We start from the raw sequence: 15,589 nt of genomic DNA, 5'->3' as shown, positions 1-15,589 counted from the left end.
TCCGTGTAATTCTTGGGGGTGGGGGAGGGGCCGTTGCCGTGAAGGAGGAAAGGGCTCGCGAAAAAGCGTGAGAACTCAGATGGCGAAAAGTAGGCGCGAGTGAGAAATTCGGGATGGGGGAGGCTGAGGGCGAACAATCGGGTTAAAAATAGAACCACATACTCGGTAGGACGCGCTCTTTCCAGCTCCACCCTGGGGCCGGCCGCGCCGGTGACTCGGCCCCGCGCCACAGCCGCGCCGTCAGGCTCCGCCCCGCCCCGAGGAGCGGGTGGGCGGGGCGTCGGGCGGCTACGTCATCACGCTCCCCAGCGCCGCCGTCGGGGTTTTCGCTGACGCACAGGCCCCGCCCCTCCCTCCCTCTTTCCCTCACGGCCCGGGCGCGGGGCGGAGAGGAAGCGTCAGTCGGCCGGACCGCGGACCTGTCTGCATGTAGTCGGGCTCGCTCGCCCCCGGGAGCCACGGCCTCATCGGCGGTAGCACCAGCGACGGAGAACACCATCGGCGGGTCTTCGCGGCGCCCAGTCCTCGCGGCGCCCGCCCCGCTCGCCCTCGGAATCGGCCCTACCCGCCGCCGGCGGAGGCGTGAGGAGACGACGGACGAGCGCCGCGAGCAGCGTTAGCCGCCGCAGCCTCCCGTCCTCCCACCGCCTCCCCCTCTGCCTCCCCCTCGCTTCCCTCCTCCCACTTCCCGAGCTCCGCCGCGTCCCGGCCACGCTCGGGGCTCCTGCTGGAACAAAAGAAGGCCCCCGCCGCGGCGGCAGCGCCAGCGCCACCCCCGCCCGCGGCTCCTACCCGCTCCCGGCCCGCGGCAGCGGCTCCAGGGCGCCCGGCTCGCCCGTCTCAGGCTTCGGCCCGGGCCCACTGCGCCGGCGTCGCGCGCAGGCCCGGCTCCTGCCTCCTGCTCGCGCAGGGTGAGTGTGGGGCGCAGGGGGAGGGCGCCCGGCGGCGCGTGCCGTCCGGGGTGGGCCTGGGGCCCTGGCCCTCCGGCGGGGCCTGAGCGGGTCGCGGATGGCGGCGTCCCGGGGAGGGGAGCGGAGCCCGCCGGCCAGCTCAGGAAACACAAAGACGGAGGCGTCATCCTGTCGTCGTGGCCGGAGGCTGGACTCCCTGCGCCCCCGGCTCGCTCGCACCACGCACAGTCGGGGACAATACCCGGCGTGCGGCCTCCGGGGTGGGGGCTCTGGCCTCCGGGCCTCCCCTCGCGAGAGTCCCGGCCGTCCTCGCCGGCGGCGCCCGACGTGGGCAGACATGGACCCGGAGAGACAAAGGCGGTGGCGGCGGCCGCGCCCCCCGCTCGCCGCACCCCGGGCTCCCGCTCGCCGCGCCCCCCAGCTCCGCCGCCGCCTCGGGGGAGCCGTTGGAGGCCGGGGTCGGTGGGGGCCCGCCGGGCGAGGGGCCGGCCGGTCCTGCGGAGCTGCCGTTGTGCATGACTCAGTAGTTTTTGGAGAAGGCCCCGTTGGGCTTTTCCTGAGCGAGGCCTGAGCTTGGCCGAGGGTGCGAGGCCCGTGGGACCCCAACTTGCTCGGAAACCCGCTGGAACGTGGGGGAGGGGGCCTCCCTGTCCTTGGGCTGTAGTTTTCCCAGCGTCGCTGGCATTTCTCGCCCAGGATCCCTTTTCATGAAGGAAATGGAGCACCTTCCCCTTTGTTTCGTGCATTTAGGCTGGTGACTGCTCCCTTCTCCGTGGAGTTGTGTTTTGGGGAAAGGCCCGGGTTATCTTTTTACTGATGGAATGCCTCCTAAGAATCTGGTCTAAGGACATAGAAGTGCAAAGTAATATAGGTCACAGAGCCCCTGTTCTTAAACCAGGCATTCGGGTAATCTACCAAAAAATAATAATCTGAAACTTCATTTTTAAAAAGTAGGATTTTAGAACTTCACTAGGGAAAGCACTGCAATTTTATCCTGAAAGTTTTTTCTTTAAATGGCCCTGGAAAGGGATTTGTTCGTAGTTTTCCCTTATTTTCTGTCTCTGAGGCCCGGTATTAAGCTTGGAAAGGAGCCTTTTAAAATCACACTAATGTACTGCATTTGATAAAAAGGAAACTGAGATAGGGAAAGTGAGGACTTGCCCAAGGTCACTGGCTTAGTTAGAAGTTGAATAGAGGCTAGAACTCTGGTATCAACTTCAGGTGAGTGGGCATTCTTAACATCTTGTACCGTGTCTAAATTCTATAGATTTCTTGCAGTTTTTTGGTTTTTGTTTTGTGTTTTGTTTTTTTTAATTACATTTGAGGCTGGAGAGTTTCAGTTGCGTGCCAGGTTTTGGAGTTTTGTTAGTTTTTTGAAGCTATGGATTAGAAGCCAAAACAAGAAAAATAAATTTCACTTATACGTGATAGAGCTGATGCATAATGCTCAAGTTTCTATCAACTTTAAAGGTACTAAGTAGTGGTACTGTATTTTTCTAAAACATTGCCAAGTAGGAGGAAACCATAGTACCTTATGGCACTCCCCCTACTCCCCCCCCCAAAAAAAAATACCATTAAACATAAGTATTCTTTCTGCCTTGATGCTCTCTCCACTGTGCTTGGTTTTTATAAACAACCCTGACCATTTTGGCTTCAGAGTGATTAATGATGCCTGCTTGCATCTTCTAGATTGAATTTGAGATTGTTCGCTAACCCTCCCTATATTAGAGAAAAACTATAGCAGCCTAAATGGGATCTTTTTGTTTTGTTTTCTTATTATATTAGATGTGTGAAGGCTGCATCCTTAGGTTTTGGGGTTGTGTAGGAGTTGGCAGGCTCTGGGATATAAATAGAAGCTGATTTCAGAGGCCCCTGTTGACTAGGCTTTATGTGAGATCCTCCATCCAGCTCAGCCTGTCACATTGCAGCCTTGTGACAGGCTGAAGCGCCGCCCATGTGATCTAAGCTCCTGAGAAATATTAAGGCAAGCTGTGCACATGTGATGGCATTTAAAAGCTGGCTTTCTAGGGGGAAATAGTCTACAAGATGAGAAGCCATCTAGAAGACATACCCTGTTGTCTCAGAGTTGAAGACTATAGTGAATTGAAGGTAGATGTGTTTTGTGCTTTCTGAAGGAGAGGTGGAATACTTTGCATGTCTAAGTGGATGAAATCATTGGATGAGATTCTCCCCCCCCATTTTATTTACATAAAAAAGATTTTAAGAATCAGATTGACAAATATTAATGTTTGTTGGCTCAAATTTAGGCCTATTTGCTTTTAAAGCCACTATCAGATGACACTGCAAGTTTGTATAGAAAGTGAGCTAGCATAATTCTTAAACTGGGTTCAAGGAATGGCCCAACTTGTTTTTTTAGGATAAAGCTTCATACATTTTGGGTAGAGGGCATGCAAATAAATACATAATTTATTAGTTGAAGCATTTTTTGCACATATGCTCAAAAAAAAACAAACACAACTGAAAGTGTTTATTAAACTTCATAAGGGATTTTGAAATGTTTACACTACTCTGCTCCAAAATGAGTCAGCTAAATTCCACTTACTATTTAAAGAGGCAGTGTCACCTAAATTAATACTGTTGTCTGAAGTAAATTGAGGATCTTGGTCACTCTCCATACAAGCTTGATTGGCTTGAAATATTTTTAAGGTTGAAAATGGTGTCTTTTTGCTAACAAAAGTAAAGGTTACTATTATTTAACTAGGGGTATAATTGTCAGGTTTCAGCCAGGTCAGAGAATTTTATTCCTCTTCCACCCTTTTTAAAAATAATTTTGTTAATAAAAATTGCTAATAATTAAGACATTGTTTGTAATATTTCCCTAAAGAGTTTATTCTAGAAGTGGTAGTTGGAAAAAGCCATATAAAATTCCAGAAGATGGCAAGCTATAACTTGAAGTACTTTCCTGCACTTATTTGAAATGTTCGTAACTTAATAAATCATAAGTGATCTTATTATCAACAGTAAGGTACATTTAAATGAGTGACAAGTTAGAGTAAATGATCTGTGGTGGGTTGTTTTTTTTTTTTATAAAATGTTAAGTATGCTTTGTACATTCATACATATTAATAGTGTGTGTTTTTCTCTTAACTCAGGAAAATTCACTAAATATGGCAAAATATTTGTGCTAATTTTTAATTTTTTTATATATTTGTGCTAATTTTAATAAGACTTGTGCAAAAGCAAGAGTGTGCTTTCTGTATAAAGTTTTTTCTGGTAACCTAGCATTAACTATTACTAAAGGTTGTGTGTTTATATTGCTTTACTTTCTTTGCCTTATTGAATTGAGCTTGAAAAGATTTCATTTTCTGGTATGAAGAAGACAGGCACTTGTTAAGTTTCAAGAGCTAGTCTTTGCCTGAGAAATCTATGGCTGATCATTTGAGCATTGCAGATTTCTAGGCACTGACTTTAAAAGTACTCAGACCCAGATTTCACACCTCGGATGTAGAACATAAAAAGCATAAGCAGCTGACCCCCTGAATTCTTAAGAGCTTCACTTGTTGATTCCAAGGTAACAGGAAAGGCTAGGTCATCTACCAGCTCTCATTTCAGTCGGCAGAATTGTTTAATTACTAGTTGACTACAGTCAGCCCTGTAGCAGAATTGTTGGATTAATAGTTGGGCCCACCAAGTATGTTCAGATGAGAACCACTAGTAGATCTCAAGTGTCAATAATTAAGATTGTAGGCTTTTCCCATTTGCAAGTTTCATTTGAAATATTTTTAACCAATGTGCAGGAGAGCAGAAAGGAACTTGGATATCAGTTGCCTAAATTGATTTAAGTGTAGTTGTGGTATCAGGCAGAGTAACCTTTTCCGAAATTGAAAAAGTGAAATAATAGCATTTTAATGTTTAAATGTAGACTCTTTTTGCCCTACCATTATATGTGAAGTCATTATAGGTCATTATTTATTAAGCTTTATTATAAAACAATTCCTTTCATGCCTTTTGTTTTATAAAGGCAGCAAAATATTCATACTTTTCTTGCCCTACTTTTTTTAATTTGGAATTAAATAGACAGAAATAGACTTGATGTTTAGAAAAACTAGGGGCCATCATATACTAACTTAGTGATTTTATTTTGGTTAAATGCTAGTTTCTAAAATTTTGTTTTTGTTTTCTTTATAGCAGAAAAATATGGCTCAGGAGACTAACCAGACCCCAGGGCCCATGCTGTGTAGTACAGGATGTGGCTTTTATGGGAATCCTAGGACAAATGGAATGTGTTCTGTTTGCTACAAAGAGCATCTTCAGAGGCAGCAGAATAGTGGCAGAATGAGCCCAATGGGTAAGTTGTTTCCAAGGAAAAACCCATTTGAAGAATTGGTGAACAGAAAACATAGAGCCAAGAATTGGGGCTTAAGACCAAGAATCAGTGCTGAAAGCCCAAAGAGAGAAGACCTGAGAAAAGCTTGAAATTAAAACAACAGCCCAAGTACTTGGTATAACTACATCAGGAATGAGTGACTGTCAACAAGCATCTTGACTAGCTTTTTCATTTTCCTTTTTGAGATTTTGTTTCATACTTGTATTCACTGGATGTGGCTTTTTAATATATTTTTTGGATACTCAAGTGTAGGAATCTGCAGCACAATGAAAATGCTTAAATCACTAACTTAATTAAATGCAAGTATTTGTTACTTATTAATAGTCTTGATACTGAGTATAGTATTGCTTTGTTTCTTACAAATTCTTTTTTTTAAATAGGGACAGCTAGTGGTTCCAACAGTCCTACCTCAGATTCTGCATCTGTGCAAAGAGCAGACACTAGTTTAAACAACTGTGAAGGTGCTGCTGGCAGCACATCTGAAAAATCAAGGTAAGATTGAGCATTTCAGAGTTTTTATGGTAATAGGAGGAAATGAAGATATCTGTGCTATCCATACAATTATAATTATGTGTTCATATATAAGGATATTAATATATCAAATGCCCTTGGCTTTGCATCTGTTGCACAGTCAGGGATTTCAAAATCTCTTAATGTATGATCTTGTTGTAGGTCATTGAGTAAAGATGTATATTATAACGCACTCTATACCACCACCAAGGATGCTGTGTTGAGAATGCTGTGCTTTTATTTCCTTGTAATTGAGGTTTAGAAGTTGTAGGCGTGAGGCTCTGCAGACTAGTGTAATGCCACACAAGGCATTTTGGCAAAACTGCCCCCTTTTGCCCTTAAACAGATTACAGGCACAGCTAAAAATTCTTAGTTGACTAAAATAAAACATTGTGACTTATACAGATATGCAGCCTTGAAATGAGCTATTTATCAAATTGCTTGCTTTATTCTCAACCATTTTTGCTGAGCATCCAGTATTTTAAAATTTTAGATTATTTAGCTCCATTTGAATATGTTGGAAATAATATATAATTTGAAGTTGAACTGACAACTTACCTCACGAAGAAGTACCCTTAACATCTTTAAAAATGTTTGCTTGAACTCAAATAGAAATGTGCCTGTGGCTGCCTTGCCTGTAACTCAGCAAATGACAGAAATGAGCATTTCAAGAGAGGACAAAATAACTACCCCGAAAACAGAGGTGTCAGAGCCAGGTATGCTTTTTGTTTAATACTAGTTCAGTTCTGGACTCGGTAGTGTGAGATAGGGTTGGTGGGGGGATTTGTTCCTTCCCATTGAAGGACCAAAGAGGGAGAGAGCCAAAAAATACAGGCCAAGCAAGAACCACTCTCTTTAGAGAGTATAAAATAGTCATTCTATTCTCTTCTTTATTCTCGGCCCACCCCCCACCATCCCCCACACCAGTAACATTAAGAATTTAATGAACTTAAAATAATGTATTACTGTCATATTTTAAAAGTATCTAAATCATTAGAGAAGTCATTGTTCATAAACTTGGAAAAAATTATGTAGATTTAATTTCAAAGCTGGAAAATTTTAGGTCAAAAACAGCTATTCAGTCTTGATATTGTCAATATTGTAGAAAATACTCAAGCAATAGAACATATTAAACATAAAACTTTCAAATTGAGGTGTAGGATCCCATATTTTGTGAGAGTTTAAAACGCAGTATGGAAAGGCATTTTTTGTTTTCTTTAGTGATTTTAAGTCAGTGCTTAACTTATACAGCAACCATGAGTACTCTAAATGTATTAGCCAGAAGACTGACTTGTGTGAATTACCTGTGCTAGGCCTAGAACAAGAATCTATGTATATAACATTTCACTTATTTCATTTTTTATCAATTCATTATTTCCTAGTAGTGTTGATTGAACACAATATAAAATTTATTGTATGGAAATAATGTCAGTGGATACATAATCTGTTTTGTAGGCTAGCTTTTTCTAACATCACAAGTTTATGTGAACTACGTCAATCTTAATTTATAAAGTTAAGGTGAAAATTTATAAGTTGGGCAAGTGAATCCATATTTGATATTTTTTTAAAAAAATATATTTTATTGATATTTTACAGAGAGGAAGGGAGAGAGAGAGAGTGTTAGAAACATCGATGAGAGAGAAACATCGATCAGCTGCCTCCTGCACATCTCCTTCTGGGGATGTGCCCACAACCCAGGTACATGCCCTTGACTGGAATCGAACCTGGGACCTTTCAGTCTGCAAGCCGATGCTCTATCCACTGAGCCAAACTGGTTTCGGCCATATTTGATATTTTGAAATGAGTTCCATCCTTCTGAAAAAGCAGACCAAATGTGTGTGTGTGTGTGTGTGTGTGTGTGTGTGTGTGTGTGTGTGTGTGTGTGGCTTTTAAGGCGGGGGGATGTGTTTTAAACAAATTAGTCTGGCCTTGAAACAGTACTCTTCTGGGTTAGATCTGTAGCTAGTCTCTGCATTTATTCTCTCTTCGTAGGAATTCTGTAGTTCACGGTTTCTCTGCCTTTTTCTATCTTTTTTTCTTTTTTAAACCCCTCCTTATCTTTACAGAACCACTGTTTAGTTTTCAGGTGTGGCCAAGGAAATGGCTATCACTCTTCCCCTCCCCCAAACTATTGTCATACCATCAGGAAAAATTATATTGAGGTTGTCATAGTAGATTGTTAGGAATAAGTAATAGGTGGAATATTCTGTTAATCTATTAATCTCACTGAATAAATTACTAATGCAAATGAGTTATGAATTTGGGGAGAATTTTTAGAATAAGTTGCACCAATTGGCTTGTCTCTAGAGTTTGGACTTACTGCTACTAGCATTGGTGCTGGCCTATTTAGGCAGTAATTTTAGCATCGCATACATTAATTTGCTATTGTTGGGGTTTGGATTAATATTAAAACTCAGTTTACAGTGCTTCTAATGTAGATGAATTTTATAAAAGTATAATTAGATTTGGTAAATGACTAGTGGTGGTAATATGGGCTTAACTCCAGTAATCTGCAGTTTTACCTTCATACTGACAAATTCTGTTGATTTCATGTAGACAAGTGGACTTTTAATGAAAATAAAAAATTTTTTTAGTTTTGTCTATAAAATCCTTAACAGTCTAAAGTCAAAACTGCACAAGTACTTATGTTGTCCTAAAGACAATGTTTGCTAATCTTTCAAAAAAAACTTAAAAAAGAAATCTTCCAGATCTACTGAAGAAGACACTAAAACACTTATTATAATGGCAAAATAATTATTGTGACATTTTAGGATCAGAAGATAGTGATTAATGATTTGGGCTTCACTTGTCAAAATTTACTGGTTTTACCTACACAATCTTTTTCCTGTAAGTCTAAAACCAAATGGACATTTTTATAGTCAAGTACCTCAGAAGTTGCTAACTTTATTTACTTAGTAGTAATGAATTTCAGCAGCCCTAATTAAGACGTTTATATGTAGGCAATTGCAACATGGAAAAACAGCATGTGGCCAACATCTCTTAGGTCTTTAAAAACTTTTAGAATTGGGGTTTTGTTTCTTAGTACTAGCTGCTTAGAGGAGTTTAAAAGGAATTTGAGTGGGGTGATAATTTTATAAAATTTAGCTGAACAAGTAGTATTTTGATTGGCAAGAAATTCTTATATTTGAAAGTTCTGATATAAAAGTAAAAAGTCATAGGTGTGTTTATTTTTTTCAGCTTAGCTAATTGGTTAATTAGCAGTCAGTGAACTCTTGACAAATTTCTAATTTGTACCCTTGTTTTTCAGTTGTTACTCAGCCCAGTTCATCAGTTTCTCAACCTAGTACTTCTCAAAGTGAAGAAAAAGCTCCTGAGTTACCCAAACCAAAGAAGAATAGATGTTTCATGTGCAGAAAGAAAGTTGGCCTTACAGGTATTAAACAATATAATAGACTCTATATTTTACAGCTAGGGTTCAACAAGGAGCTCCTGGTCTCTTCATAAGGGGCTGATTGGTCTTAACACATAAAATAAAATCTTCCAGATCTTCTAAAATAAGATAATAAAGCACTTGTTTTAACGGCAAAATAATTATTGGGAAATTTCAGGATCCCAACTTTCAGTAATAGAAAGCTTCTGGAATGGACTACAAAGGGGGATAATGGAAGGAAGTTTAGTTTGATTTCCATTTGTCTCCCTAATCACATGAAATCCTTTAACTTGAGGCCTTATGAATTACTTTCCTTTATTGGATTGATAAAAATACGTTCCTTTTGATTCTTTCCTTTGTTCTCCCGTGAAAAAGGAAGTGGAACTAAATAGTGCCTACTTTGAGCCAGGTACAAAATATTCTAGATACTTTTTAGTTTTCTTTAATTGGTTGTCTTGTTTTCACATGAAACTACCTAGTTAACATACAGTAGAAGGAGGATTTAAATCCAGGTCATTCTGATTCCAGAGCCTGTGTAATTTCTACCCTGTGTGATATCTATGGGAGTTTGTGGAAGAATAGTTACTTGAATTTCTCACCATGTCAAAGGTGGTTTAAAAGCTGTTTCACAATTTGAAGTGACAGACTTTGTCTTGTTGCAAAGAGCCATGAAAGAGGGTTCCTTTTCTATAGTGAGTAAGTCTTTTTTCTTTTCCTTTTAATTACTACAAGTTCCCAAGTGACTCTGCTTCCTCTTGTGTGTACAGGGTTTGACTGCCGATGTGGAAATTTGTTTTGTGGACTTCACCGTTACTCTGACAAGCACAACTGTCCGTATGATTACAAAGCAGAAGCTGCAGCAAAAATCAGAAAAGAGAATCCAGTTGTTGTGGCTGAAAAAATCCAGAGAATATAAATTACTACTTGTGAAGAGACTGAAACTTTGTTTTTATTTTAATATATCGTAGGAAAACATTAAAGAGCAGATGCATGGCCATTTTCCTTTGATGTTCTCCAGAGTTTTACTTTATACTACTTGTCTGTCTTATAATTGATATTTTAGGATGTTTGGGTGTTTGTTACAGGCAGAATTGGATAGATACAGCCCTCCAAAATGTATATGCCCTCCCTTGAATAAAATTGGATGGAAATCTGCATATCAAATTGAATTTCACAGATAACAGGGACAAAATTTAGCTCCCACGTGCCAAACAAAACATGAAATCTCTGCATGTTTGCAGCATATCTGCCTCTTGGGAATGTATCAAGGTATAATCTTTGGCTAGTGTTATGTGCCTGTATTTTTCTAAAAAAAATGGTACACCAGAAAAGGACTGGCAGTCTACTTCTACCATAGTTAAACTTCACTGTTAATTTTCACAACATGTTCTTTGGAAGCAGGAAGAAGGTGATAAAAGAGGATCAGAACTTTCCATGAAACCAGTATTTGATGCCATATATAAGCATGGCTAATTGGCCTAAAAGCTGGCAAAGACATTCTGTGAAAGGTAAACATTGCAACTGGTTATGAGTAAAACCATCAAGCAACAGGGTCTGGAGCTATCTTTGAAGCTTATTGTTGACCTGCACCAGAAGATGTCTGCATTACTTACTCATAGCTAAAAATGTGTAGCACAGAACTGCACTAGGATTAATTTGTTTACAAGAAGAAATTAAAACTCTGCATTTGGTTTTCACATACAGCAGCTCTGTTGAGTAACATGCATCTGAATTTTAAGTTGCAAAGGTATCTGAACAGTTAATTTTTCATGTGCATCTTTTGTTGAATGTTTTGGTTGAAGAAAGAATGTTTAGAGCTTTTTTAAAAGACTTCAGTTAATGTAACTGTACCCTTCTGCATGGAAAATCATAACCAACATGGCTGCAGTAGACTTCTTAGTGGTATCCAGCACCACTTGCAGAGGGCTGCTTTATCATATTAATTGTACTTGGGTATAGGACTAGTGTTCTTGGGTGTGTTGCATGGGCTGCATTATTTACAGCATTGTACAATAACAACTAGAAGAGGCAGTATACTTCATTGATGCTTGTCTGGTAATATCACTTCTGTGTTATAATGGAAGGTTTTCTGTGATATATGAAACTTGTGTTTTTTATATATAAATGAGTATAGTTAGATTAGTGTTGTGGTAATGCCTGTTTTCATCTGTAAATAGTTAAGTATGTACACGAGGCACTACTTCTGATTTATTGCAGTGTTCAGTCTTAGTTTTACTTTTGTTCTTAAAGCACTCAATTTTGCTTTCAAATCTTTGTACCTTAGTTCTGAGTTAGATTTGCAGATGTGTACAGATAGTTCATATTTATGTATTGCACATAATCATGCTACCCAGCATTGATGCTATATTGTATTATGTAAATAATAAAAGCCATGTACAGAGGGAAACTTCCACTTGTTCATTGGGTTTTTAAGCCATAGTTAGAAATCCTATAGGGGGGGTGATTAGAAAATGTTTCAAATTCAACTTTTTAGTTGTATATGTAGACTTCATGGCTGTTGTAAGTTTCTTTTTTTCATTGCCTTCTCAACATGTTCAGGTGAAAACCATGAGATGAGTTTTGTAAAATTAAAAGTATGGTACATAATAGGCAACAACTGTTTTTGAAGAAATGATTAGGCTATTTTAGGATCTTAAAAGTCTTAGCACTTAAGAAAAAGGAATGAAATTTGAACAATTATGGTCTGTTACCCTCCCCCCTTTTTTCTTTATTTTATAGATAACACTTTAGGCATGACAATTTGTACAAAAACAGGTATAGTTTTGTTTTACTTGTTTTGGGGTATGGTTCTAATGTAGAGATGGATCCATGAGTTTGCTCTTTGAAGGTGTCATAAGAGATAATAAGACAGTTACATATTCTAACTTTGCCCAGGGGGTAACTGAAGCCAAGGACAACCATGGCTTTTCAGTAATGGAGTTTGAAATAGAAATTCTTATCCTGGCTCACTGTTACTTGTCACAGTTCTTTGGGTGTAAATACTTTTGAAAATAGAAGCCTATGACAGATAAGGATAGTATCTCCTGAAATATGAAGGATACTGAAGAATCACAGTTGAGTGACAATTAAGGTTTAAAAATACGACTTCCCCCTCTCACTGCTACCTCTTGTCAACATTTACTTAAGATTTTGATATCGATGTGGTATGTGGGGGATAAAGAAGACATGGGAAGGTGATTGACTTTTGGACTTCATTGGTCTATAAAGGTCATTGAATAAATGTTTGCAAAATCATTTTTTATAAGAAACATTGAGGACAGATTTGATCTTACAGGATTTAATTTGTCAGAAGCATCAATTGGGGGAAAGGAAACCCAAGTGTGTAAGGCAGCTAGGAAGATTCAATTCTATGTAAACTTGTATTCAAATTTGAATGTTTCTTAAGCAAGCCTAAAAAGGGGATTTAACTTTGGAATGTACACTGAGATACTAAGCATTTTAAGTGTTACTGTATTTCTCAAAGATAGCTGCATAACCTTCAAAAATGCTAGGACAAACCATGACATGAATTAGCTATATGATCTTGGGCTATGCCTTTTGTCAAATCTATTCTGTAGGGGGCTTTAATCTGTAAAAATAGCCCTTGGTTTTCGGATTTGAGGTGGGCTTCCCATAGTGAATCAATTTGGAAAGAACTCAAGTAGTGTGTGGTTAAGAGGGTGATGAATCCTGGAACTAGTTTTTTCATCTGTAAATAAGGATGGTAACTGCCTGGCATATAGTAAATATTCCCTATTAAATTTGTGACGAGTTTTTTTAGAGCAGTTCTAGGTTCACAGTAAATTTGGTAGGAAAGTGAAGAGATTAACCTTCTCCCTTCCACACATGTATAGCCCCCCCCATTTAACATCTCCCACAGGAGTGGTACATTTGCTAAAACCGATGAACCTACATTGACTCATAATCACTCACAGTCCATTGTTTACAAGTTCACTGTTGTTGTACATTCTGTGGACCAGTGTATAATGAGTGATATGTACCTATTGTATTAGTATTTTCACTCCCCATAGAATCCACTGCTGCCTACACCCTACCCCAATCCCTGGCAATTATTTTTATTGTCCATATTCTGCCTTTTCCAAAATGTCATGGTTGGAATCATATAGTATGTAACCTTTTCAGATTGGGGTTTTTTTTCTTTTTTTAGTAAAATGCACAGGTTTCTTTCATGTTTTTATGGTTGGATGGCTTATTTCTCTTAGTGCTGAATAATCTATTGTCTGGTTGTGCCATAGTTTATCCTACTGATGCACATCTTGGTTGCTTTCAGATTTTGGCAATTATGAATAAAGTTGCTGTTAACATTGGTGTGTAAGTTTTGTGTGGAAGTAAGTTTTTAAATCCTTTGGGTAAACACCAAGTGATGTTAAGTGGTGTCGTTTTAATTTGTGTTTCTCCAATGACATAATATGGAGCATCTTTTCATATTCCTATTTACCACCTGTATATATTGCTTGGTGAGTTGTCAGGCAAGGTCTTTGGCCCTTTTTTTTAATTAAGTTTGTTTTCTTGATTTCTTTCTATATTTTTGGGCAATATTTGTATCAGATGTGTGTTATGCAAATATTTTCTCCAAGTCTGTGACATGTTCTCATTCTCTTGAACCATTAATTTTAATCTTAGAATAATACTTTCTAAAACTTGGAAAGAAAATTATCTGAGAATGAGTGAGATTGGTTACATTGAGTCTTATAGTGAAAAGGTAAAGATCTGCAACTTTAAAATTTTGTTTGAAGTGATTAGAATCTTTTTTTAAATTTCTTTATTTTTATTACATATGACTCCTTTTTCCCTCATTGACCTCTCCCCGGCCACTCCCACCCCAGAATCTTTTTTTATAGATGGATGTACCATATTTTCTTTATTAACTCATCAGTTGGTGGACATTTGGTTTCCACTATTTAAATTTACATTGTTGAAAGTGTTACAGATGTCCCCGTTTTTCCCCCCATTAACTCCCTCACTACTCCTGCCCCACCCCAGGCCATCACACTATTGTCTGTGTCCATGGGTTATGCATATAAGTTCTTTGGTTAATCTCTTCATGTCCCCCCTTACCTCAGATTCATCTGTTGCATGCTTCCATGTCTTGATCTATTTTGTTCGTCAGTTTATTTTGTTCATTAGACTCCACATATAAGTGAGATCACATATTTGTCTTTCTCTGACTCTTATTTTGCTTAGCATAATTTCTAGGTCCCTCTATGTTGTCTCAAAGGATAATAGAGCCTTTTTTTAAAGCTGCATAGTATTTTATGGTGTAAATGTAACAGCTTTTTTATTCACTCATCTATTGATGGGCACTGGGCTGTTTTCAGATCTTAGCTATTGTAAATTGGCACTACTATGAACATAGGGGTGCATACATTCTTTCTTTTTTAAATATAGTTTATTGATTTTTTACAGAGAGGAAGGGAGAGAGATAGAGAGTCAGAAACATCGATGAGAGAGAAACATCAATCAGCTGCCTCCTGCACACCTCCTACTGGGGATGTGCCCGCAACCAGGGGATGTGCCTGCAACCAAGGTGCATGCCCTTGACCAGAATCGAACCTGGGACCTTTCAGTCTGCAGGCTAACGCTCTAAACACTGAGCCAAACTGGTTAGGGCCATACATTCTTTCTGATTGGTGTTTCAGGCTTAGGATATATTCCTAGAAGTGGGAATATTGGGTTAAATGGCAGTTCTATTTTTAATTTTTTGAGGCAACTCCACACTTTTCCATAGTGGTTGTTCGAATCATCCTTTTCATTAAGGTTTTCTTTGCACATGTCTGTTAAATGAAGTTCATAGCAAGTATTAAAAGTGAACAAATGTCTACTAAGTAATGTAATAGCAACATGTTAATCATACTGCTGTTGTAAATATTTGAGTTGGTATTACATTCTCAGAGTTCAAAAACAGACTTCTCGGTGTACTTTGAGGAACAAAGCCTCTCTCCTGTCTCCTCTCCCAAGACATACATTTTAGGTAACTCCCATAACTTGGAAAGGTGACTTTTATCTCTTCCATGTCATGTAAATGTTTGACTTAATTTGACTCTTGTTTGTGTAATTGTTTGACTGCAATGATGTCATAGTGATTTTTGTTCATAAATATTACCTTATAATTTTGGAGAGAATGGTGGGAGTGGTTGCTGGCTGATTAGCAATAAGATTATATAACCTTAAATTACATAGAAGGGTTTCTGTGGGTGAGACAGCAGATAGTTAATGAAAAGTAACTTGAAGTTTGACAGCATTTTCTTGTATTTGTACAATCTGCTTTAAAAATATGTACATGTATAAAAATACAGAAATGCCATTTAATATTTATAATAGCTATTTCCACACACACTGGTTTTTAATTTATATAAAAAGCAATGAGCACTGTTTCTGTGTTTTCTTCTAGAGTGCATTTCTGTTCTA

At 39.3% G+C, this 15,589-nt stretch overlaps 1 protein-coding gene across 4 annotated transcripts; it reads left to right on the top strand.

The window, feature by feature from the left end:
- The first annotated feature begins 395 nt into the window (after positions 1–395).
- ZFAND5 (zinc finger AN1-type containing 5) lies at positions 396–13,496 on the top strand. 4 transcript variants are annotated; one of them, XM_059656904.1, is made up of 6 exons: positions 396–911; positions 5,064–5,220; positions 5,640–5,751; positions 6,382–6,485; positions 9,038–9,163; positions 9,928–13,496. In XM_059656904.1, exons 2-6 carry the CDS (start codon positions 5,070–5,072, stop codon positions 10,074–10,076), a joined length of 642 nt encoding a protein of 213 aa, XP_059512887.1. In that variant the 5' UTR covers positions 396–911; positions 5,064–5,069; the 3' UTR covers positions 10,077–13,496. The 4 variants fall into 4 exon arrangements, with proteins under 4 accessions (XP_059512887.1, XP_059512886.1, XP_059512885.1 ...); XM_059656903.1 differs by having other exon boundaries at positions 397–911; positions 5,061–5,220; XM_059656902.1 differs by lacking the exon at positions 396–911 and adding an exon at positions 2,967–3,020 and having other exon boundaries at positions 5,061–5,220.
- The last annotated feature ends 2,093 nt before the right edge of the window (positions 13,497–15,589 follow it).

The sequence above is a fragment of the Myotis daubentonii genome, chromosome 11 (genome assembly GCF_963259705.1).
Source record: "Myotis daubentonii chromosome 11, mMyoDau2.1, whole genome shotgun sequence".
In the NCBI taxonomy this organism is placed as follows: Eukaryota; Metazoa; Chordata; class Mammalia; order Chiroptera; family Vespertilionidae; genus Myotis; species Myotis daubentonii.
This window is presented reverse-complemented; position numbering and strand designations above follow the sequence as displayed.

Coding starts and splice junctions, on each gene's coding strand:
- ZFAND5 (XM_059656904.1), top strand. CDS start 5,070: ATGGCTCAGGAGACTAACCAGACCCCAGGGCCCATGCTGTGTAGTACA. Junction 5,221..5,639: donor TGGCAGAATGAGCCCAATGG/GTAAGTTGTTTC, acceptor TTTTTTAAATAG/GGACAGCTAGTGGTTCCAAC. Junction 5,752..6,381: donor AGCACATCTGAAAAATCAAG/GTAAGATTGAGC, acceptor GAACTCAAATAG/AAATGTGCCTGTGGCTGCCT.